This window comes from Vulpes lagopus, chromosome 3, assembly GCF_018345385.1.
Source record: "Vulpes lagopus strain Blue_001 chromosome 3, ASM1834538v1, whole genome shotgun sequence".
NCBI classification, from domain to species: Eukaryota; Metazoa; Chordata; class Mammalia; order Carnivora; family Canidae; genus Vulpes; species Vulpes lagopus.
In genome coordinates, this window is record NC_054826.1 from 68783877 (window position 1) to 68808953 (window position 25077).

The following is a 25077-nucleotide window of genomic DNA, read 5'->3' on the forward strand; positions in this document are numbered from 1 at the left end:
GAGCAAGGGCTGGCACGTCCAGAGAAAGTCCGGGAGCATTTAGTGTGGGCCAGATTCTGAGGAGTCTGCTTTCCTAACCCTAAGGCAAGGGAGCCAAGGCTGCTAACCCCACCCCTCCCGGAGGGGCCCCCTTCGCGCAGGTCACTGGGGACTACAGCGGAAGGGCGCATGCGCACGGCGCCTTACAGACGCGCGCTTCTTTTTTTCGTTGGAGCCGCTGGTTTCCCGGGTTTTACCTGACCACGGTTTGCATTTTCCGCGCCCGACATGGCGCAACTGGAAGAGCTGGGGCTGCTGAAGAAGAGTCTCGGGGGAGAGACTGGGCCGCCGGCGGAGCAGTGAGCGGAGCGGAGGGAGGGAGGGAGGGAGGGCCTGGGATCCTGGCGGGAGATTTGAAAGGAGGGAGCGGGAGAGGCTGCACCGCGCCTCCGGGGAGCGGGAGCCGGAGCGGGGCCGGGGCGCGGGGGCGGGGGGGGACCCCTGGGCGCGCGACGGGTTTCCGCAGCTGGAGTTCCTGTGCCGCCACCCTCGGGCCGGAGCCCGAAGACTGCTCACCCAGTAGTTGATTGTTTGCTCTTAGTGTCACTTGCCGGAATTCGGGGAGGGCCAGCACTTTAAATGCCTCCATAAAGGGAGACTGCCGCTGCAGGTACTTTTCTCAGCATTTAGTTGGAGAAACTTCTCCCAGGAGAACGCTCTACTCTTGACTTGGATTAAAATGGTCAGGGCAGCGTGACCCACAATTACGATGTGGAATTATTTTCAATTAATAATAATGATGCTAATTATTGTTGACGGGTCTGTGCATTTTGAGTTTTGATCAGCATTATCTTTTGCGAGATCCTTAAGGCATCCCGGCTGCCCTTGGGGAATTCATGGCCTGAGGCTTCCTGGAGTAGGTGAATGAGGCGACCCCAAGTAACAGAGCCTTGGGTTGGGTGTAGAGAGGTAACGATTTTAGACTCTGTTGTACAGTCACTGACAAAGACTGTAGTCAAACTGGAAAGACTATTGTATTGAGAAACTTAATATTTTCTTTTTTTTTTTTTTAAATTATTTTATTTTATTTATTTATGATAGGCACACAGTGAGAGAGAGAGGCAGAGACACAGGCAGAGGGAGAAGCAGGCTCCATGCACTGGGAGCCTGACGTGGGATTCGATTCCGAGTCTCCAGGATCGCGCCCCGGGCCAAAGGCAGGCGCCAAACCGCTGCGCCACCCAGGGATCCCGAAACTTAATATTTTCTAGAGCCATTAGAGTATCCTGCATAGTAGGGGCACCAGGGTGGCTCTGGTTGAGCGTCTGCCTTCAGCTCAGGTCGTGATCGTAGGATTCTGGAATCAAGTCTTGCATTGGGCTCCCGAGGATTCTCTCTTTGCCTATGTCTATGCCTCTCTGTGTCTCCCATGAATAAATAAAATCTTTTTTTAAAATTTATTTTATTTTTTATTCTTTTAAAAAGAGATGGTTTATTCATGAGAGACACAGAGAGAGAGAGAGAGAGAATGAGAGAGAGAGAGAGAGAGAGAGGGGCAGAGACACAGGCAGAGGGAGAAGCAGGCTCCATGCAGGGAGCCTGATGCAGGACTTGATCCTGGAATTCCAGGATCATGCCCTGGGCGGAAGGCAGGTGCTAAAACCACTGAGTCACCCAGGCGTCCCAATAAATAAAATCTTAAAAAAAAAAAAAAAGTATCCTGCATAGTTTTCAGGCAGCTAGGATCAATGTGTAAAAGTATTGTGAAGTTGACTTGCCCATTATAAATAAATTTCTGAATTACTCAATGAAGGAATGAGCTAATGTGATAGCTATTAAGCTTGCTTTTCTCTAGGTGGTAGGGGCTAGTTGATTTTCACTGAGATTTTATTTTATAAAGATTTTTATCTATTTATTTATTCACGAGAGACAGAGAGGGGCAGAGACACAGGCAGAGGGAGAAGCAGGCTCCACGCACCGGGAGCCCGATGTGGGACTCGATCCCGGGTCTCCAGGATCAGGCCCTGGGCCAGAGGCAGACGCTCAACCACTGAGCCACCTGGGCTGCCTTTCACTGAGATTTTAAAGAAGGGTTTTCTTGGGATGCCTGGGTGGCTCAGAGGTTGAGCACTTGCCTTCCACCGACGGTGTGATCCTGGAGTCCCTGCATGAAGCCTGCTTCTCTCTCTGCCTATGTCTCTGCCTCTCTCCCTGTGTCTCTCGTGAATAAATAAATAAATAAAATCTTTAAAAAAAAAAAAAGGATTTTCTTCATTAAATAGTAGTTTGGAGTAGATGATTTCTAAGTAGGCTTAAAGTTTAATAAAATACTGTGGTTCACAGTAGGACTTCAGCAAACCACCCACACTATGCTTTTCCCTAACAAATAGCCCTTTCATTTACTAAAAAAAATAGTGTCCAAGACATTTCCTTTTGCATGGATTTTGGGGAGGTTTGCACCAGTGGTAGGAATTTGCTATTTTATGTTTTGCAATTTATCCTTAATCCTCATGATCATGGATGTCCCACAGAGCTCCTCACTAGGACTTACAGTATTTGGAAAAATCCGTATCATAAACATGTTTTAAATGGCATTACTTCTGGGAAGTTTTTAATCATAGGAATTCTGCTATGCCTTTACTGTCTTAATTTTTACCTATTTAGCTGATGGTCATTGTGATAAGCTTTCTAGAAAAAACACACCTAGAAAATTGAGAAGATTTGTTTGTTGTTAAAGGAAATTGGATGGCTTCTTATTTCATGCTACAGTAGTTTTGTTTGTATATGCTTTAGATTTCAGAAGCAGACGGAAGCTTCCTTTTCTAAAACAGTTCTGAGCCGAGGAGTGGATAATCGGTACCTGGTATTAGCAGTCAGTATTGTACAGAATGAAGAAGGAAAGCATGAAAAGCACCTAATCATCACTGCTTCCCAGTCACTAGAATATAAAGAACTGTGTATCCTTAGGAATGACTGGTAATTTTTGTGTGACTGGGCACTGATCTGGTTTAAGATTACCATTTTAAAACTCCTCATATGGACTTGTGTGGATGTTGCTATAATTTAATTGTTAATAAAGGGAGAAGATATGAACTTGAACTAATACCATGTAAAAATTGTGCTTGTTACCCCAGCATTTCAAGGCCCTTATTCCAAAACTCGATTTTAATTGTCATTTGAAAATTAACTACAAAGGGCCTTATTAAATGACTACTTCCGAAATTTCCTAATACATTTTAAGATTGCAGCTTAAAACTCATAATTGTTTTCACTAATAGCAAAATTAATTACAACATGAGAACATTCTTAAATCCTAGATTTCTCTACTCAGCAAAGTATGGTATGTGAGAGGTGAAAGGGAAATGCAGAGAAAGTGGAGGTCTAATTTTGTCTATTAGACTCTTTGTCTAGATAAAAATTATAAATATGATTTTATTCTTAACACATTGGGTTTGGCATTATGCCTCAAGACTTACAGAAGCTGTAGACACGCTACAAGTCTTAACAATGAGAGAATTATTATTGAAACAACCTAATCCATAATTGGAGCTATGTATTAACATTATTAAAGATTTGATAGCTTTTACGTAGGTGATGCTAATACCAAGCAGTTTTCCTTTTTGATATTTAAGGAAAACCCCTGAGTATTCTCAGGTGTATTTCAAAGGTAGAAAGGAGTATAGTGACCAGGAGTCATTCAAAAGACTACACCTTGGTATTAAATTTTTTTGAAGACCCAAAAATTTACAAATACTATTCCTTTGATAAAATATTCATTTACTTTTTGACACTTACTTAATATGTTTAAACATAGGAATCTAAACTATGTATACTTTGCTTTATTTGTAGGTGCTCTGTACCAGTGGAGCCAGGGGACATCATTCATTTGGAGGGAGACTGCCTATCTGATACTTGGATAATAGATGAAGATTTTGGATATTTGATTCTATATCCAGACATGCTGATTTCTGGCACAAGCATAGCCAGTAGTATTCGGTGTATGAGAAGAGCTGTCCTGAGTGAAACTTTTAGGGTGAATAATTTTAACAGCTAATATTTCTACAGGGTTTTAGAGTTAGCACTTTTACACTTTTTTTTTTTTTTAAAGTAAATGCTGTGTAGCTATTTTACTGTTCCCAAACATTACATTATTTTGCAAGTACATGAAAGCTGAGGATCTTTTAAAAGTATAAACATATCTTTACCATACACAATACAATTAACAGTAATTCCCTTAAATTAATATACTGCCTAGTTTATCTATAATATCTTTTTTATTTTTATTTTTTTGTGATTTTTAGAGAGAGAGAAAATCTCAAGCAGGCTCCGTGCTCAGCTCATAGCCACTGGCAGCTCCATCTCATGGGCCAGAGAGAGTGATCTGAGCTGAAATCCACAATCAGACACTTAACCAACTGTGCCACCCGGTGCCCCTTTAATGTCTTTTATTGAAAATATCTTTTTAGAGGTTCCTGGGTGGCTCAGTCGATTAAGTATCTGCCTTCAGCTCAGGTCATGATCCTGGGGTCCTGGGATCGAGCCCTGTATTGGGCCCTCCACTCTGGGGAGTCTGCTTCTCTCTCTTTCCCTCTGCCCTTCTCCCCTACTCTTGCTCTCTCTCACTCACTTGTGTGCACATGTTCTCTCTCTTTCAAATAATAAAGTCCCCCAAAAATATCTTTGGGACGCTTGGGTGGCTCAGTGGTTGAACGTCCGTCTTCAGCTCAGGGCATGATCCCGGGGTCCGGATCGATTCTCACATTGGGCTCCCTGCGAGGAGCCGGTTTCTCCCTCTGCCTATGTTTCTGCATCTTTCTATGTGGCTCTCATGAATGAATAAATCTTTTTTTTTTTTTTTTAATTTTTTTATTTAATTATGATAGTCACAGAGAGAGGCAGAGAGAGGCAGAGAAACAGGCAGAGGGAGAAGCAGGCTCCATGCACCGGGAGCCCGATGTGGGATTCGATCCCGGGTCTCCAGGATCGCGCCCTGGGCCAAAGGCAGGCGCCAAACCGCTGCACCACCCAGGGATCCCTGAATAAATCTTTAAAATAAAAATCTTTACTTGGTTTGTTAGAATCAGAATCCAACAAGGTCTTTTCTTTTTATCTTTCTTTATTTAAAAAGATTTTATATATTTTATTTTTTAAAGATTTTATTTATCTGAGAGCATGGGAGGGAGAGGGAGAGAATTTGAAGAGAGTCCACACTGAGAGCACAAAGCTCATCATGGGGCTTGATCCCATGACCGTGAGATCATGACCTGAGCAGATACCAAGAGTCAGATGCTTAGCCAACTGAGCCACCCAAGGACCCCTTAAGATTTTAACTAGTCACTAACCCCAATGTGGGGCTTGAACCCACAACTCTGAGATCAAGATTTGTGTGCTCCTCTGACTGAGCCAGCCAGGTGCCTGCCCCCAGACAAGGTCTTTGTATTATGTTTGGTTGGTATGTCCACTAAGTTTCTTTTAGTCTCTATTAGTTCTGCCTTGTACTCACCCTCTTTGTTTCAGTGCCATTTGTTGATGAACCTCGGTTTCATTTGTTAAACGGTTTCTTCCTTTCAGGATATTTTTTAAGGTTATATAATTTAAATGTATGTAGAAAACCAAAAATACAGCTGAGCAAAAAAAATAAAGGAAGGAGAAATACCTAAATAGACATTTTCCAGTAGTCTTAGTTGTCAATTATTTATTTATTTATTGTTTATTTATGATTCTATTTATTTATTAATGAGAGGCAGAGACACACAGGGTGAGGGAGAAGCAGGCTCCATGCAGGGAGCCTGACGTGGGACTCGATTCTGGGTCTCTAGGATCACGCCCTGGGCCAAAGGCAGGCGCTAAACCACTGAGCCACCCGGGCTGCCCTATTTTTATTTTTTTTAAGATTTATTTATTTATTCATGAGAGACACAGAGAGAGAGAGGCAGAGACACAGACAGAGGGAGAAGCAGGCTCCCCTGCAGGGAGCCTGAGGTGGGACTCAATCCTGGGTCTCCAGGATCACACCCTGGGCTGAAGGCAGTGCTAAACCACTGAGCCACCCGGGCTGCCAGCTGTGGTGGTTTTGTTTGTTTATTTATTTATTTTTTACTTTTTAAAAATTTTTTTAAATTTTTTTTTTAATTTTTATTTATTTATGATAGTCACAGAGAGAGAGAGAGAGAGGCAGAGACACAGGCAGAGGGAGAAGCAGGCTCCATGCACCGGAAGCCCGACGTGGGATTCGATCCCGGGTCTCCAGGATCGCGCCCTGGGCCAAAGGCAGGCGCCAAACCGCTGCGCCACCCAGGGATCCCTGTTTATTTATTTATTAATTAAAGATTTTATTTATTTACTCATTAGAGACACAGAGAGAGAGAGAGAGGCAGAGACATAGGCAGAGGGAGAAGCAGGTTTCATGCAGGGAGCCTGGTGTAGGACTCCATCCTGGGATTCTGGGATCATGCCCTGAGCTGAAGACTGACATTCAACTACTGAGCCACCCAGGTGTCCCTGTGGTGGTTTAATAGGATAAGTAATAAGTATGGGATCATGTCTATTAATATGTTTGAAATAAAATGTGTGATTTCTTTGAATAGAGCTCTGATCTAGCCACACGCCAAATGCTGATTGGTACGGTCCTTCATGAAGTATTTCAAAAAGCAATAAGCAATAGCTTTGCCCCAGAAAAACTACAAGAATTTGCTTTTCAAACTGTTCAAGAAATACGGCATCTCAAGGAAATGTAAGTAATTACAAGATGTACTGGAGGTACTATTTAATTATAGGACTTCTTTCCTGGAATCTATAAGGTATTGGTTTTTGGACTATTAAATATAAATCAGAGTAATACTAGAATGCAGATCCGGATTTGTAGTACCCCCTGCAGTTCTGTGAAGAGCTTCTAAAATTGCAGAATAGAAACTTTTTGAGCTAAAAATAGCTGGATATTCTGTACACGTGCACAGTAGACTCTCCAGCTGCTCTCCGCGAGTGTGAAATACGTTTTGCCTTCTAGAAATGTGACACACTGTAAATTCTATGAGTTTGGGAGTCAGATTGACCTTGTTTAAAATTCTACCTTTACCAGTTTTGGGGTTGAATAGGTTACTTGAAGATTTTGAAAAAGGTGATAATATCAATTTTGTAGACTTTTTGTGACAGTGGAGAGAATATACATAAACCCACAAATGGCTGATCATTGGCATTTTATGAGTGACTACATGCAGAGGGGTTGGCATATTCTGCTGTTTCTGTTATGACTCCTATTGGAGACCATCTTTTTTCACAGAAATATTTTTATTAGGGGTGCTTGTGTGGTTCAGTCTGTTAAGCATCTGCTTTTGGCTCAGGTCTTGATGTAGGGTCCTGGGATTGAGCCCTGCATTGGGTTCCCTGCTCAGTGGGGAGCCTGCTTCTCCCTCTCTTTCTCCCTTTCCCCCTTTCCCCCTTTCCCCCTCCCCTTGCTCATGCTTGTACTCTCACTCTCAAATACATGAATACAATCTTTTTTTTTTTTTTTTTTAAGATTTTATTAACTTATTTATGAGAGAGGTAGATGTAGGGAGATGCCTAAGTGACTGAGCCACCTGGGATCCCAAATAAAATCTTTTAAAAATAAAACAAAAGAAGAGTTAGATGCTTAACTGCTTAAGCCACTCAGGTGTCCCAAGTTTTTATCTTTTTTTTGCTCTACCCTCTTGTTAATACCTTTAAAAGTCTAGGCTTAAAGATCCTACCTTAAGTATCTTTATAATCTCAAGAAAGGCTCTTACATGTTGTTTTGCTGTGACTTGGCTAAAATTAAAAAGGGAGAATTTAATGCAGAAGACATTAAATAACCAGTTATAGACTATCTGCTCTGTGAAAACTAGAACACTGGGAAGAATTTACCTAAGGAGATCATGACAATGAAGAACAGCTCCAAGATCATTGGAGGAAGTTATGTAGAAAGATTACCCAATTGTGTAGTATTTTTTAAAATAATAAATTATTATTCCTAAAAAGGTTATAAATTTGTCTATACCATATTGTATATGGTATATGGTATAGAATATATGTTAAGAAGTAAGTCCTTTCTTCCCACATCTTCATCACCTAGTTCCTCTCCCCAAAGGCAACCACTGTTATTAGTTTCTTTCTCCTTTCTTTCTTTCTTTCTTTCTTCCTTCCTTCCTTCCTTCCTTCCTTCCTTCCTTCCTTCCTTCCTTCCTCCTTTCCTTTCCTTTCCTTTCCTTTCCTTTCCTTTCCTTTCCTTTCCTTTCCTTTCCTTTCCTTTCCTTTTCTTTTCTTTTCTTTTCTTTTCTTTTCTTTTCTTTTTATTCTATTTACTTATTCATGAGAGGCAGAGAGAGAGGCAGAGACAGGAGAAGTAGGCGCCATGCAAGGAGCCCAATATGGGACTTGATCCTGGGACTCCAGGATCATGCCCTGAGCCAAAGGCAGACACTCAACTGCTGAGCCACTCAGGCGTCCCTGTTATCAGTTTCTTGTATGTTCTTTCTTAGAGATTTCAAACATTTATGTGTGACAATGTGTATGTGGGTATATATACACATATATTTTTTTGTTAGGTAAATTGTAGAATACTATGCACGTTATTATGCACTTGAAGATTAAATCTTGGTGAACATTCTGTATCTGTACTTACTGAGCTGTCTCTCTTCTTTTTTTTTTTTTTTTTTTTGGAGAGCGAGCTTGTGGTGGGGGTTAAGGACAGAAAGAAAGGGAGAGAGAGAAACTTGAGCAGGCTCCACACCCAGCCCAGTGCTGAGCCTGATGCAGGGTCAATCTCAGCTCCCAGGATCATGACCTGAGCAGAAATCAAGAGTTGGACACTCAATGGACTGAGCCATCCAGGCACCCTTGAGCTGTCTTATTATTATTTTTTATTTTTTTTTTATTTATTTTTTTTATTATTATTATTTTTTAAAATAAATTTTATTTTATTTATTTATGAGAGACACAGAGAGAGAGAGGCAGAGACACAGGCAGAGGGAGAATCAGGCTCCATGCAGGGAGCTTGATGTGGGACTTGATCCCAGTATTCCAGGATCACACCCTGGGCCGAAGGCAGGCACTCAACTGCTGAGTCACCTGGGCATCCCATTATTTTTTAATAATGGCATAATGTTTCATTATATGGATGTACTATAATTTATTTAAGTATCCCCCCCCCTTAAATAAATATTTCATATTATTTATTTAAGTATTTCAATATTTGCTTTTGTTAGCAATCCTATAAGACATACTTTTAGGGGCATCTGGGTGGTGCAGTTGGTTGAGCGTCCAGCTCTTGATTTTGGCCCAGGTCACGATCTCGGGGTTGTGGGATCGAGCCATGTGTTGGGCTCTATGCTCAGGGTGGAGTCTGCTTGAGATTCTTTCCCTGTCCCCCTGTGGTCCTACCTCTGCTCATGATCTCTCCCTCTCTCTCCTCTGTTTCTCATATAAGTAAATAAGTCTTTAAAATAAAAGAAATACCTTTATACATCCTTTATTTCATAGCTTTAGGGCGTATATCTGGGTTAAATACTTAGAATTTTTGGGCTAGGGAATATATGTACTTAAAATATTTAAAAAAACTTTTTATTTGGAAATAATTTCAAATTTAGAGAAAAGTTGCAAGGTTAGTTTAGATAATATTTATATATATATTTTTTCTTTCTTTATATATATTTTTAAAGATTTTATTTATTTATTCATGAGAGACACAGAGAGAGAGAGAGAGAGAGAGAGAGAGAGAGGCAGAGACACAGGCAGAGGGAGAAGCAGGCTCTCTATGCAAGGAGCCTGACGTGGGACTGGATCCCGGGTCTCCAGGATCAGACCCTGGGCTGAAGGCGGCACTAAACCGCTGAGCCACCCGGGCTGCCCAATATCCATATATTCTTTACTTGGATTAACCTGTTAAATAAGTGTGTGTGTGTGTGTAGATTCTTCTTCTAATATTAAATAGTATATATCATGGTATATACGATGGGCTATATACCATGAAGACACTGGCCATAGGCTGGACACAGGCTGAGCGGGGCCCTGGACATCCTGGTGTGCCTTGTGGGCTCAGGAGCCTCCACTGCAGTGGGTAGAGCTGGTCTTGCTCACCTTGCTTTCAGGTTTCTTTTCCCCACACAGCCTTGTGGCTGGGGCCCGGCATGTTGGGGCCTACGTGCATGGTGTGGCATCCTGCTGCTAGCCAAGGACTTTGGGCTCATTACACATTGTCACTAATGCTGACCCAGGTGTGCTCAGGGCTTATGCCCCTGAAGTAAAAGTCATGATGTACATATTTCCTAAGAATAGGAATTCTTACATAAAATTTCTTTATGTAACCACAGTACAGTTTCAACTTTAGGAAATTTAATATTGATACAATACTTTTGTCTGATCTCCACATTTTTGTCCAATAATGTCCTTTATAGCATTTTTTTCCTTCCAGGACAGGATCCAGTTTGGGTACATCTAAAATTTTGAGAGTGAAAAAAAAAAATAAATAAATAAAATTTTGAGAGTGGCCTGACTGGTTCAGTTAGAAAAGCATGCAACTCTTGATCTTGGGGTTGTGAGTTTGAGCCCTATGTTGGGTGAAGAGATTACTTAAATCAATGCAACTTAAAAAAAAGAAAAAGAAATAACATTTTGATAATTATTGTCAAATTACTCTGATAGGCATTGTCCCAATTTATATTTTTGTAATGTATGAATCCTTGTTTTCTCACATCCTTACCTACATCTTCTTTTATCAACTGGAAACAGCCAGATTTCAAGCAGCCTTTTGCAAGGATAGCTTTGCCTCTGGTAGTCTATGTGATCATTTGGGGCTTTCTGGTATTAGCAGTTGCTCCCTTGGGATGCCTGGGTGGCTTAGTGGTTTGGCACCTGCCTTCAGCCCAGGGCGTGATCCTGGAGTCCCGGGATCGAGTCCCACATCAGGCCTCCTGCATGGAGCATGCTTCTCCCTCTGCCTATGTCTCTGCCCCTCTCTCTTTCTGTGTCTCTCATGAATAAATGGATAAAATCTTAAAAAAAAAAAAAAAAAGCAGTTGCTCCCCTGAGGAATTTCAGCTTCTCTTTCAGCTTGAGGTTGCTACTGTGCTCAGGAGAAACAATCTTGGCAGAACTAGAGTTGCTAATTTTGTCTTCTCTGCTGAACCAGTTCTTTTGGAGAACTGATAGGGCTGTGCTCTCTTCCATTTTAATACTGAATAATATTCCATTGTATGTGTACCCCATATTTATAAAAATGATTTTATTTATTTTTTTAGTAAACTCTGTCCTCAATAATGGGGCTCAAACTTATGACACCAAGATCAAGAGTTGCATGCTCCACTGACTGAGCCAGCCAGGTGCCCCATGTGTACATCATATTTTACGTCCATTGATTACTTAATGGGTAACTTGTTTGTTTGGATGTTTTGGTCCTTATTTACTTTTTTCATATTTGTGCTTTCTTGTTTCATCTCTTGTTTTGGCAGGTATCGCTTAAATTTGAATCAAGAGGAGGTAAAACAAGAAGTAGAAGAGTATCTTCCTTCATTTTCTAAATGGGCCGGAGATTATATGCATAAATACACTTCAACTGACTTCCCAAAGATGCAGCTCTCTCTGTAAGAAACTTATTTAGTTTATATGGTGTTCATATGTTCAGATCAGGATTTTATTCTGTACGTTCAGTTAAAGTTTTTTAAAGGTCGAGTTAGTAAAATTAGCTTTTTTTGGCTTATAGTCCTGAGTGTCTTTCTTTTTTTTTTTTTTTTTTAATTTTCTTTTCTTTATTTATTTATGATAGTCACACAGAGAGAGAGAGAGAGAAGCAGAGACACAGGCAGAGGGAGAAGCAGGCTCCATGCACTGGGAGCCTGACGTGGGATTCGATCCCGGGTCTCCAGGATCGCGCCCTGGGCCAAAGGCAGGCGCCAAACCACTGCGCCACCCAGGGATCCCCCTGAGTGTCTTCCTAGAACAAAAAATAAAGAATAGAAATTCTATTTTCATTATACTAAAATATTCTGATTTTTGTATATCAGTGTTTTTTAAGATTTCTTTTGGGAATGCCTGGGTGGCTCAGCGGTTAAGTGTCTGAGCCTGCCTTTGGCTCAGGGCGTGATCCTGGAGTTCTGGGATCGAGTCCCATGTTGGGCTTCCCATAGGGAGCCTCCTTCTCCCTCTGCCTGTGTCTTTGCCTCTCTCTGTGTCTCTCATGAATAAATACATAAATAATCTTAAAAAAAAAGGAACTGATAGGTTTTGATGTGGAGTGTGAGGGAAAGAATAGTCAGCAGTGATTCCAAGAGAGAAAATGTGATAAGAAGGGTATCAAGAGAGAATGGTAGTGGAGGATTTGGAGACCGAGAGGTAGACAGCTGTACTGAGAGGTTGTTCTATGAGGGGCATGTAGAATGGATTGGTAGCCAGAGGCTTATGTGGGGCTAAGAGAGGCTTGTTGTTGTTTTAAAGATGGGAGATAAGGCAGCCTGGGTGGCTCAGGGGCCCAGGGCATGATCCTGGAGACCCGAGATTGAGTCCCGTGTCGGGCTCCCTGCATGGAGCCTGCTTCTCCCTCTGCCTGTGTCTCTGCCTCTTTCTCTCTCTCTGTGTGTCTCTCATAAATAAATAAAATCTTAAAAAAAAAATAAGGATGGGAGATATAGTGAGTTCATATGCCAATGGGGAGAATTCCATAGAGATGACAATTCATCCTGAGGGATGGGAGGTCAGCTATGTCTTGAGTGCTGGAGGAGGAATGAGGGCATGCAAGTGGAAGGGTTGACATATGGGACAGTTATTTCTTGGCGTTAAAGTCTCAGAAATGAGAATCCCCGGGTGGCTCAGCAGTTTAGTGCCTGCCTTTGGCCCAAGGTATGATCCTGGAGTCCCAGGATTGAGTCCCACGTTGGGCTCCCGGCATGGAGCCTGTTTCTCCCTCTGCCTGTGTCTCTGTCTCTCTCTCATGAATAAATAAATAAGTAAATAAATAAAGTCTCAGAAATGGTCTGTTTCATCAGAAATATTTGGAAATTTAAAAAAAGTGTTTGGAAATTTTACAACCATTTACATACTGCTAGAATTCTCTGAGAAATTTGTAATCATTTTAGAAGGTTGCTATCATTAAGTGACCTGTATCGAGATTTCAATTATTTTTATTTAATTATTATTATTTATAATTCAGTGACTTTCGTTGTATTTGTAGAGTTGTGTAACCATCACCACAATCAGTTTGTCAGGATTTTGATACACATTTTAATAATAGTAGTAGTAAAAAAATGAGGCTTATCTTGCTGTTTGGATTGGGTTTATTTTTCATATTCTTTTTTTCTGTGATGGTCTTAAATTTACCAGTAGCTCTCTCCCTTAAGGAAGAAAAAAAGCTGTAATAAATGGGTTAAATTTAGAAAATCTGCTTTCTTTGGAGCAGATTGCCTCTCTCTAGAGGAGTGGGTGGGTCTCGGTGCCTTAGTCTTCACTGTGATAAACAGATACGTGTTTATTAAGTAGTCATTCTTTTCCTGATTTCTTTCATTGTTTTGTAGTATTTCTGTCATTCTAGTCTCTACCGATTATCTGTAATAATTACAAACTTAATTTTTGTTTTCTGTTGTTCCTAATTATTTCTTTATACTTCGTTACCGTCCCTCAGTATGCACCTTTCTATTTCTTATTATTTACTTTAGAGTCATTTAAATTTGCTTGAGAATTAAAGTTGTAGTGGATATCCTTTTTCCTTTTTTCAGATACTAGATTTTCTTTTACTGTTTAATTGTTTTAGCATGTTATCTGCGTGTTTTTTCTTTTGGTTAAATATTAATTAATTAATTAATTAATTAATTAATTAATTTATGTTTTAAAAATTTTTATTTATTTACCAATGAGAGACACAGAGAGAGAGAGAGAGAGACAGAAACACAGGCAGAGGGAGAAGCAGGCTCCACGCAGGGAGCCCGATGCGGAACCCGATTCCGGGACCCCAGGATCACGCCCTGGGCAGAAGGCAGCGCTAAACTGCTGAGCCACATGGGCTGCCCTATCTGTGCTCAGGATTGTGCTAGGTACTGGTATTACAGGGAGGCTAAAGCCCTCCAAGAATACTCTAGTGGTGGTAGTTGAAAACAGACCTGGAGGGCATTGCTTAGAGAGGGCATGTAGGGCAATGGGAGAGGCGCAGAACTATGGCAGGTAGGAGTGTGCTGTGTAAGGACAGAGGGAGAGAGGAGAAGAATCCATTGAAGGAGGCTGAGGAGGCTTCTGATGGACTAGTGAGGAATTTGGTAGCCTGCAGGAAGCGTATTAGGAAGCCAGGAAAAGTGTGGGATTCAGAGTTGTCTTTGACCTAAAAGGGATTTTTTTCTGTAAAAAGATTTTATTTATTTATGAGAGACACACAGAGAGAGGCAGAATACAGGCAGAGGGAGAAGCAGGCTTCATGCAGGAAACTGTTCACGGGATTCGATCCCCAGACTCTGGGATCACTCCCCGAGCCAAAGGCAGGCACTCAACTGCTGAGCCACCCAGGTGTCCCCTGAAAGGGATTTTTGAGATCAACTCCTAGATTTCAAATAAGGAGATTGAGGTCCAGTGAGTGGTGTGACTTATCCAGGTTTTATATTAAAAACCAGTGGTGGAGCTAAGTCTATAGTAAAGATTCTTTTTGTAGTTGTTGGTAAAGATTTCATTTATTTATTCATGAAGACAGAGAGAGGCAGAGGGAGGAACAGGCTCCCTGTGAGAAGACCGAGAACCCCAGGATCATGCTCTGAGCCAAAGAAAGGCAAATGCTCAACCACTGAGCCACCCAGGCACCCTACAGTAAAGATTCTTTTTTTTTTTTTTTTAAGATTTATTTATTTATTCATGAGAGACACACACACACACACAGAGGCAGAGACATAGGCAGAAGGAGAGGCAGGCTCTTCACAGGAGCCCGATGTGGGACTTGATCCTGGATCCCAGAATCATGCCCTGAGCGGAAGGCAGCCGCTCAACCTGAGCCACCCAGGTGTCCCTATAGTAAAGATTCTTGATTCCCAGCCCAGTGTTCTCATCTCTGTATCTTGGTGTAAGATTACTTTTGTTTCGTTTATTTCCAGTGGAATCTTTTATGTTTGTTTGTGAAGGAAGCGCTCCTCTGTATTTTAGCTTGTGTCATTTTCACAGCAGTTTATAGCCAGTGTTTTAAAAAAAAAAACAAACAAACAGCAAAACTTTAGCACAATTGAAGAAACAACCTTCTCACCCATAGGTAGTAAGTATATATTTTCTTCATCTTCATGATATCATATTCTCCATCAGGTAGTTCTTTTTTTTTAAGATTTTATTTATTTACTCATGAGAGACGCACACACACAGAGAGAGGCAGAGACACAGGCAGAGGGAGAAGCAGGCTCCATGCAGGGAGCCTGACATGGAACTTGATCCTGGGTCCCCAAGTTCATGCCCTGGCTGAAGGTGGTGCTAAACCACTGAGCCATCCGGGCTGCCCCATCAGGTGGTTCTTGAAAGAGTTTTACAGTATTATGTTGATTAAAATCATAATAGTTAAATCGAAATACTGTCATTTATTCCACAGACGTAAGTCTAAAATCACATTATTTCATTTTCTAGGGGAATAAATTTTAGTAGCAAAGTTCAATTTCATTATCTTCTATTAAATATACATGTGACATTTTATGAATAATAAAGTTTGCTTTATTTCATGGGAGCATATTTGAATATGTAACATGATTAGATAACATTTGGGGAGAGAAGACAGAATAATATTTAAGAAATTTCAGATAAAAAAAAAAAATTTTCAGATGAGTTGTAGCTTCCCTGAATTCCTCTGTTGTCTTCTTCAAAGATTGCAGAAGTATACGTATATTCCTGGAGATTATATTTGAAGCATCCTGAAATGGTTAAAAAAAATTACTGAAGATATGATTTTTTTCTTTTTTTTAAATTTATGATAGGCACACAGTGAGAGAGAGAGAGAGAGAGGCAGAGACACAGGCAGAGGGAGAAGCAGGCTCCATGCACCGGGAGCCCGACGTGGGATTCGATCCCGGGTCTCCAGGATCGCGCCCTGGGCCAAAGGCAGGCGCTAAACCGCTGCGCCACCCAGGGATCCCTGATTTTTTTCTTTTAGAAAATATTCTCATTTGTTAAGAAATAGCTGTTGATCTAAATAACGTGAAACTAGCAAACCAAGGTCAACTAAATCATGTGTTCTGAGAGAATTCTTATACTTTTTAAATCTTGATTTTTATGATATAAAATCCATTTTATTACTAGAAAATTTATCTTTTTCACGTAAGATTTCTATTAGATTTAGTATTTTATCTGGCTTTGAGTCTAGAATAGGATTAATAAAAGTTAGCACTTATCTGACTTTTCTCCTGCAGAATAAGTTACTTCTCTGGGAATGAGTACATCTTAGATAGAAGTATAAGAGGCTTTAAAAGTTATTTTCAGGGCAGCTTGGGTGGCTCAGCGGTTTAGTGCCGCCTTCAGCCCAGGTCGTGATCCTGGAGACCCAGGATTGAGTCCCACGTCGGGCTCCCTGCATGGAGCCTGCTTCTCCCTCTGCCTGTGTCTCTGCCTCTCTCCCTCTCTCTCTCTCTCTCTCTCTCTCTCTGTCTCTGTGTCTCTCATGAATAAATAAAATCTTTAAAAAATAATAATAATAAAAGTTATTTTCAGGGACACCTGGGTGGCTCAGTTGGTTAAGCGGCTGCCTTTGGCTTAGGTCATGATCCCAGGGTCTTGGGATCGAGCCCCGCTTTGGGTTTCCTGCTCAGCAGGGAACCTCCTTCTCCTGCTGCCCCTCCTCCTGTTTGTGCTCTCTCTTTCTATCTCTCTTAAATAAATAAATAAATCCTTTAAGAAACGTTATTTTCATCTCCTAATTCCTTTGATATTTATATATTTCTTTTTTCCCATCCTTTCTCTGCTCTTGGTTATTTAACAGTTAAGATAGTAAAGTCAGAATCTCTTTAATACAAAAAACAATGCCGAGTACTTAGTTTTAAATATTGGTAGTGGCAGAAATGGATTCATTTAATGATTAAGAAAACAGTGAGGAAATATTGAGCACAAGAAGTCCTTTGAAGATTGTCACGAGGAGTGTAGGAGTGAAGGGTTGATAATCAAGCCTCACATTGCATAGGTGATGGGGAAAGACAGCTCATTCTTACTCAGTTTAATATGGTGTTGAAGGAACGCATTCCTTGCCACCTTGGATACAGCCACATGCAAACCATTTTATATTAATCACTGTAATCATTGTATACCAGCATATTTCAGATTGGTATTGTGGCTTCAGTTGTTCAAAATAGTGAGAGTTTTGTAGTAATATAGACCTGAGGAAATAAAGGCCTGAGTTAGGAAGATTGTAGTAGGAGTGAATTGAAAAGGATAGATGGGAAGTATTAAGATTTATATTACATGAGTTACAGGCTCTAGGACAGTGGTTCTCTATCTTGAACATGCATCAGAATCACTTGTAGAGTGATTTGTAAAACAAATTGCTGGGCTTCACCTGCAGAGCTTTTGACTGAGTAGGTCTAGAGTAGAACCTGAGAATTTGCTGTTATTACAAGTTCCCAGGCGATGCTGATACTGCTCCCATAGGCACCACACTGAGAATCACTGCTGTAAGGGTATGTTCATGGTTTCCCATCCCCACATTTTCTGTGTGTAATAGAATCAATACCAGCATTTGAGAAACATGCTTAGTGTTCTTTTTTTTTTTTTTTTTTCAAGATTTAAAAAATTTATTCATGAGAGACACAGAGAGAGGCAGAGACATAGGCAGGAGCAGCTCCTGGTGGAGAGCCCAGTGCGAGACTCAATCCCAGGACCCCGGGATCACGCCCTGAGCCAAAGGCAGACACTCAACCCCTGAGCCAGTCAGGTGCTCTAACTATGCTAAGTGTTCTACTATGTTCTACTACTAACACTATGCTAAGTGTTCTAATGAAGTATTTTTGTGTTTCAATTTTTAGGCCAAGTGATGGTAATAACAGTAATTCAACATGTAATATTGAAGTCATAAACTCATTGGATATTGAAGAAAGCATTTGGTCCCCTAGGTTTGGATTGAAAGGCAAAATAGATGTCACAGTTGGTGTGAAAATACATCGAGGATATAAAACGAAATGTAAGATAATGCCATTGGAACTTAAAACTGGCAAAGAATTAAATTCTATTGAACACCGTAGTCAGGTAGGTATAAGTCTTAATAAGAAAATTGTCTGAATATTTGGTATACTTAAAAATGTAGGTTTGCTTTATATATTGGTTCAATTTGGGTAATTTTTATTTAAGTTTCATATAGTAGTTCTCAATTTGGGATGTATCTAGAGTACTCAGATTTGCTTGTAAGTGTATACATGGCTACAGCAGAAAGTTTTCTCTAGCAAAGAATTACAACAGCTGAATTTGTAAGCCAGTTTTGCCAAGTTTATGCTGCCAAACTACTAAACAGATACTCCTAAAAAAACGAATTCCTTGGTGATAAAAGTTGCAGAAACCAAGTATATTTGGAGACTTATTTATTTATGCATTTATTTATTTATTTTAAAGACTTTATTCATTTATTTATGAAAGAGAGGCAGAGACACAGGCAGAGGGAGAAGCAGGCTCCCTGCGAGGAGCTCAGTGCAGGACTCAATCCTGGATCCTAGGATCACGTCTTGAGCCAAAGGCAGATGCCCAACTACTAAGCCACCCATTGGTCCCTATTTGGAGATGTATTTATTTACTTAAAGATTTTATTTATTCATGAGAGACACAGAGAGAGGTAGAGACATAGGCTGAGGGAGAAGCAGCCTCCCTGTAAGGAGCCTGATTGGGACTTGATCCCAGAACCCCTGGATCACGACCTGAACCAATGGCAGATGCTCAACCACTGAGCCACCCAAGTGCATTTGGAAATTTAATTCATGTTAGCCTATTAAAGGTTATGAGAAATCAGAGTAATATAGATTTGTTTTAGATATGTTTAAAGCATTTCCAGCATTTCCTAAGCTTAATTTACTATGGAGCTATTGTTTTCATGTAACATCTAACATAGGATACTCTTAAGAAACATTAGTCTGCATCCATTCTTTTATTTTTTACTTTTAATCTGATTTTTATGATTATTATCTAAAATGAAATATATAGGGCAGCCCGGGTGGCTCAGTGGTTTAACGCTGCCTTCAGCCCAATTTTTTCTTCAAAAAAAAAAAATTCAAACAAAACAAAACAAAACAAATTTCCTTTTTCCCTTGGAATCTCACACATTATTTCAGATTTTTTTTTTGAGGTTCAACAGATTTTTGTTTTAAGATTTTATTTTTTATTTTATTTTATTTTATTTTGTTTTAAGATTTTATTTATTTATTCATGAGAGACAGAGACACAGGCAGAGGGAGAAGCAGGCTCCATGCAGGGAGCCTGATGTGGGACTCGATCCTGGAACTCTGGGATCATGCTCTGAGCCGAAGGCAGATGCTCAACTGCTGAGCCACCCAGGCATCCCCCCGCCCCTTTTTAAGCTTTTATTCATTTATTCATGAGAGGCACACACAGAGAGAGGCAGAGACGCAGGCAACTTCAACAGATTTTATATAAAGTAATATTTGGATTCAGAATACCGAATTATATAATCAGTGCTTAAAGTGATTAAATATTTGGATTCAGAATACCGAATTATATAATCCCAACACCGAAGGTTCTCATGCAGGCTTTTCTGTTTGGGAATTGGTGTTTCTCCTCTTATCGGGTTTTACAGATATTAGAGGTGGAGGAAAAAATTGGCTTCTGCAATTAGAAGACTCGAGCTTTTCACTTTGGTAATACAGAAATGGCCAAAATGATGAAGTAAAGATTTAGCTAGATTAAAGCCTTCTTGGGACGCCTAGGTGGCTCTGCGGTTGAGCATCTGCCTTTGGCTTAGAGCATGATCCTGGTCAGGATCAAGTCCCACATCAGGCTCCCTGCATGGAGCCTGTTTCTCTCTCTGCCTGTGTCTCTGCCTCTCTCTGTGTCTCTCATGAATAAATGAATCTTAAAAATTAAGTAAATAAGCCTTCTTGAGGAAGGAAAATCATGCATACAAGAAAAGTTGTTTTTGAAGTCAAAGATTTGAAGAAATGTACTCTATGTATAGGAGACTGAAAACTTTACTTTTTTTTTAATGACAAGTTTCACAAGCACTGCTGTTTTTTTTTTAATTTTTTAAATTTTTTTAATTTTTATTTTATTTTAATTTATGATAGTCATACAGAGAGAGAGAGGCAGAGACACAGGCAGAGGGAGAAGCAGGCTCCATACACCGGGAGCCCGACGTGGGATTCGATCCCAGGTCTCCAGGATTGCGCCCTGGGCCAAAGGCAGGCGCCAAACCGCTGCGCCACCCAGGGATCCCCTGTTTTTTTTTTTTAATTGAAGTATAGTTGGTATGCAATGTTGTATTAGTTTCAGGCGTACAATACAGTAATTGAGAACTTCATTATGTTATGCAATGTTTACCACAAGTGTAGCTACCATCAGTCACCATACACTGCTATTATAGTGCTATTGACTGTATTTCTTAGGCTGTACCTTTTATCTCCATGACTTATTCATTCCGTAACTGGAAACCTGTATCTCCCACTCCCCTTTAGCCATTTTGCCCATCTCTTTACCTCTTTCAGCATTTTGTTTGTTCATTTGTTTTGTTTTTAGATCTTATGTATAAGGGAAATCGTATGGTATTTGTCTTTCTGCATCTGACTTATTTTACCATAAGACCTTTAGGTCCATCCATGGTGTGACACATAGCAAGATCTCATTTGTTTTTAAAGATTTTATTTATTCATAAGAGACAGAGAGAGAGAGAAAGAGAGAGAGAGAGAGAGGCAGAGACACAGGCAGAGGGAGAAGCAGGCTCCATGCAGGGAGCCTGACGTGGTACTGGATCCTGGGTCTCCAGGATCAGGCCCTGGGCTGAAGGTGGCGCCAAACTGCTGAGCCACCCAGGCTGCCCAAGATCTCATTTTTTATGTCTGAGTAGTATTCCATTATATATAAACACCACATCTTCTTTATCTATTCATCTATCAGTGGACACTTAATTGAATTTAAATTTTTTAAAAAGGAAAAAATAAAAAAAGTAGACACTTAAGTTGTTTCCATATCTTGGCTATTGTATATAATGCTACACTAAACATAGCGGTGCATATATTTTTTTCAAATTAATGTTTTTGCATTCTGTGGGTAAATACCTAGTAGTGGAATTACTGGATTGTATATTATTTCTATTTTTAATTTTTTGCGGGACTTCTGTGCTGTTTTCTGCAATGGCTGTACCAATTTACATTCCCACCAACAGTGTTCCTTTTTCTCCATATCCTTGTGAACACTTGTTATTTCTTGTCTTTGTGATTCTAGCCATTTTGACAGATGTAAGATGATACCTTATTGTGGTTTTGATTTGCATTTTCCTGACACTGAGCATTTTTTAATGTGTCTGTTGGCCATCTATAGGTCTTCTATAGAAAAATGTCTCTTTAGGATCTCTGCCCATTTTTTAAAAAAAATTTTTAATTTATTTATGATAGTCACACAGAGAGAGAGAGAGAGACAGAGACACAGGCAGAAGGAGAAACAGGCTCCATGCACCAGGAGCCTGACGTGGGATTCGATCCCGGGTCTCCAGGATCGCGCTCTGGGCCAAAGGCAGGCGCTAAACCGCTGCGCCACCCGGGGATCCTTCTCTGCCCATTTTTAATCAGATTATTTGCTTTTTTGGGTTGAGTTGTTTAAGTTCTTGTTGTTTTTTTTTTTTTTTTTAAAGATTTATTTATTTATTCATGAGAGACACAGAGAGAGAGAGGGGCAGAGACACAGAGGGAGAAGCAGGCTCCCCTTAGGGTTAGGGAGCCCGATGCAGGACTGGATCTTGGATCCCAGTATTATGCCCTGAGTCAAAGGCAGACGCTCAACTGCTGAGCCATCCAGGCGTCCCTATAAGTTATTTATATATTTTGAATATTACCTTTTTTGGGATATATCATTTGCAGATACCTTCTCTCATTCAGTAGGTTGCTTTTTTATTTTGTTGATTTTTTTTTAAAGATATTATTTATTCATGAGAGACAGAGAGAGAGACAGAGGGAGAGGTAGAGCCAGAGGGAGAAGCAGGCTCCATGCAGGTAGCCTGATGTGGGACTCGATCTTGGGACTCTGGGATCATGCCCAGAGCTGAAGGCAGACGCTTAACTGCTGAGCCACCCAGGCACCCCTGTTGATGGTTTTCTTTGCTGTGTAAAAGCTTTTTATTTTGGTAAAGTCCTAGTAGTTTATTTTTGACAAATACTACTATTTTTGACAAATACTACTATTTTTGATGGGAACAAAAGTACAAAAATCAATAAATTTGTTTTATTTTTGGTTTTTATAAGCCTGTCTTGGGCACTTGATGATGAATTTATAGATAAAATTAGGGATCCCTGGGTGGCGCAGCGGTTTAGCGCCTGTCTTTGGCCCAGGGTGCGATCCTGGAGACCTGGGATCGAATCCCACGTCGGGCTCCTGGTGCATGGAGCCTGCTTCTCCCTCTGCCTGTGTCTCTGCCTCTCTCTCTCTCTCTCTCTCTGTAACTATCATAAATAAAAAAAATAAAATTTATAGATAAAGTTAATGTATATGCTGCAGATAATGCTATATTAAATTAGATTAATTTATTTAGTTAAAGATATTACTTTAAGTAATCTCTATAGTCTTTACGATCCTGAGATCAAGAGTTACATGCTTTATCTACTGAGCCAGCCAGGTGCCCCATTACATTTTATTTTATTTTTATTTTTAATTTTTATTTATGATAGTCACAGAGAGAGAGAGAGGCAGAGACATAGGCAGAGGGAGAAGCAGGCTCCATGCACCGGGAGCCTGATGTGGGATTCGATCCCGGGTCTCCAGGATTGCGCCCTGGGCCAAAGGCAAGCGCCAAACCACTGTGCCACCCAGGGATCCCCCCATTACATTTTAAATATAGCTTAGAAAACAATAATCTGGGCAGCCCAGGTGGCTCAGCGGTTTGGCACTGCCTTCAGCCCAGGGCCTGATCCTGGAGACCTGGGATCGAGTCCCATGTCGGGCTCCCTGCATGGAGCCTGCTTCTCCTTCTCCCTCTGCCTGTGTCCCTGCGTCTCTCTCTCTGTGTGTCTCTCATGAATAAATAAATAAAATCTTTAAAAAAAAGAAAACAGGAATCTTGTTATAAGTTGACCTACCTAGGCATGTTAATTATAATGACAGGTCTTGGTATTTATGATTTTATGATTTATTTATTTATTTGAGAGAGAGCATGAGCGAGGATGGAGGGGGGAGGAGGGTAAGATTGGGCTAAGCAGGCTCACTACTTGATGCAGGGCTCCATCCCAGGACCCTGAGATCATGACCTGAGCAAATGGCAGACACTTAACTGACTGAGCTACCCAGGTGCGCCTGGAATTTTATGGTTTAAAAACATAAATCAGGGGCATCTGGGTGGCTCAGTTGGTTAAGCTTCCAGCTCTTGATCTCTGCTCAAGTCTTAATCTCCGGGTCCTGAGTTCAAGCCCCATATTGGGCTCCACACTGGGTGTGGAGCCTACTAAAAACCAACCAAACAAAGACATAAATCATTCAACTTTTTAATCTTGGAATTCTCTTGGAAAGCATATTATCTTGTTTGTAGGTTGTATACGACTAAATGACTTGCTGTTGTCGCTACGGTGTTTTCATGAACTATAAAGCAGCTGTTTCTAACTTGTCTTAGGTGGTTTCTCTGGAGAGCACCACATACATTTAACACAGTTAATAGTGACTCATGCTCTGCAAAACCAGTGAACTCTGTAAAGTTAGCCTCATTTAGTTGTCCCAGTAACTATGACATAAATAATAGGCATTTTAGCATTTAGTTCACTTATTTAATCAATTTTTAGGGATCCCTGGGTGGCGCAGCAGTTTGGTGCCTGCCTTTGGCCCGGGGCGTGATCCTGGGGACCCGGGATCGAATCCCACGTCAGGCTCCCGGTGCATGGAGCCTGCTTCTCCCTCTGCCTTTATCTCTGCCTCTCTCTCTCTCTGTGTGACTATCATAAATAAATAAAAATTTTTAAAAAAATCAATTTTTAAAAAAGATTTTATTTATTTATTTGAGGGAGAGATAATGAGAGAGCAAGAGCAGGGGTGGTGGGGAGGAAGGGCAAGGGAGAGGGAGAAGCAGGCTTCCCACTGAGTAGGGAGCCTGATGCCGGCCTTGATCCCAGGACCCTGACATCACGACCTGAGCTGAAGGCAGATGCTTAATGGACTGAACCACTCAGATGCTCCTAATTCACTTATTTTATACAGGGAAAATAGTGGGTTTTTTTTTTCCTAAAGATTTTATTTATTCATCTCACACACACACACACACACACACACACAGAGAGAGAGAGAGAGAGAGAGAGAGGCAGAGACATAGGCAGAGGGAGAAGCAGGCTCCATGCAAGGGGCCCGATGTGGGACCCGATCCCGGGATTCCAAGATCACGCCCTGGACCGAAGGCAGGTGCTAAACTGAGCCACCCAGGCATCCTGAAAATAGTGTGTAAAGACTGTTAACTTCACAATGTAAAATATAGTTCAGTTAATTTTCCTCTTTAATTTATTGGAAACCTAAATATTTACTATCTAAGAAAAATTCTATGTATTTCTTCTTTGTGTAAAATTGAGAAGCATAAACAGTGTTCATGTTGTAGAAGTTAAGTTTTTGTCATGGAATTATTGTATTACCTCTGCTAATTTGCTTTATGTTATTTTCAAAATGGAAATAACTGACGTTTATTTTTATTTAATTTTTATTTTTTTTTTCGTTTTATTTTTTTTAATTTTTTTTATTTTTTTTAAGATTTATTTATTCATTTTTAGAGATAATGAGAGAGCAGAGAAAGTATGAGTGTATGCATGTGTGTTGCGAGGTGGGGGTAGAGGTAGAGGGGGAGAATCTTTCAAGCAGACTCCCTGATGAGCAAGGAGCTGGTCATGAGGCTGGATCCCATAACCCGTGAGAACATGACCTGAGTCAAAACCCACAGTTGGATACTGACCCAACACCCATGCACCCTGACTTTTTTATTTTAAAATT

General features: G+C 40.6%; 1 protein-coding gene across 1 annotated transcript in view; it reads left to right on the forward strand.

Moving 5' to 3' along the window:
* The first annotated feature begins 252 nt into the window (after nt 1-252).
* Nucleotides 253-25077, forward strand: part of DNA2 (DNA replication helicase/nuclease 2) — a 55727-nt gene continuing 30902 nt past the window's right edge. The window contains exons 1-6 of the mRNA XM_041749714.1: nt 253-338; nt 2773-2955; nt 3829-4012; nt 6567-6712; nt 11442-11573; nt 17943-18162. Coding sequence (XP_041605648.1) covers nt 268-338; nt 2773-2955; nt 3829-4012; nt 6567-6712; nt 11442-11573; nt 17943-18162 — 936 coding nt within the window. The 5' untranslated portion in view covers nt 253-267. The remainder of the gene's footprint in view (nt 339-2772; nt 2956-3828; nt 4013-6566; nt 6713-11441; nt 11574-17942; nt 18163-25077) is intronic.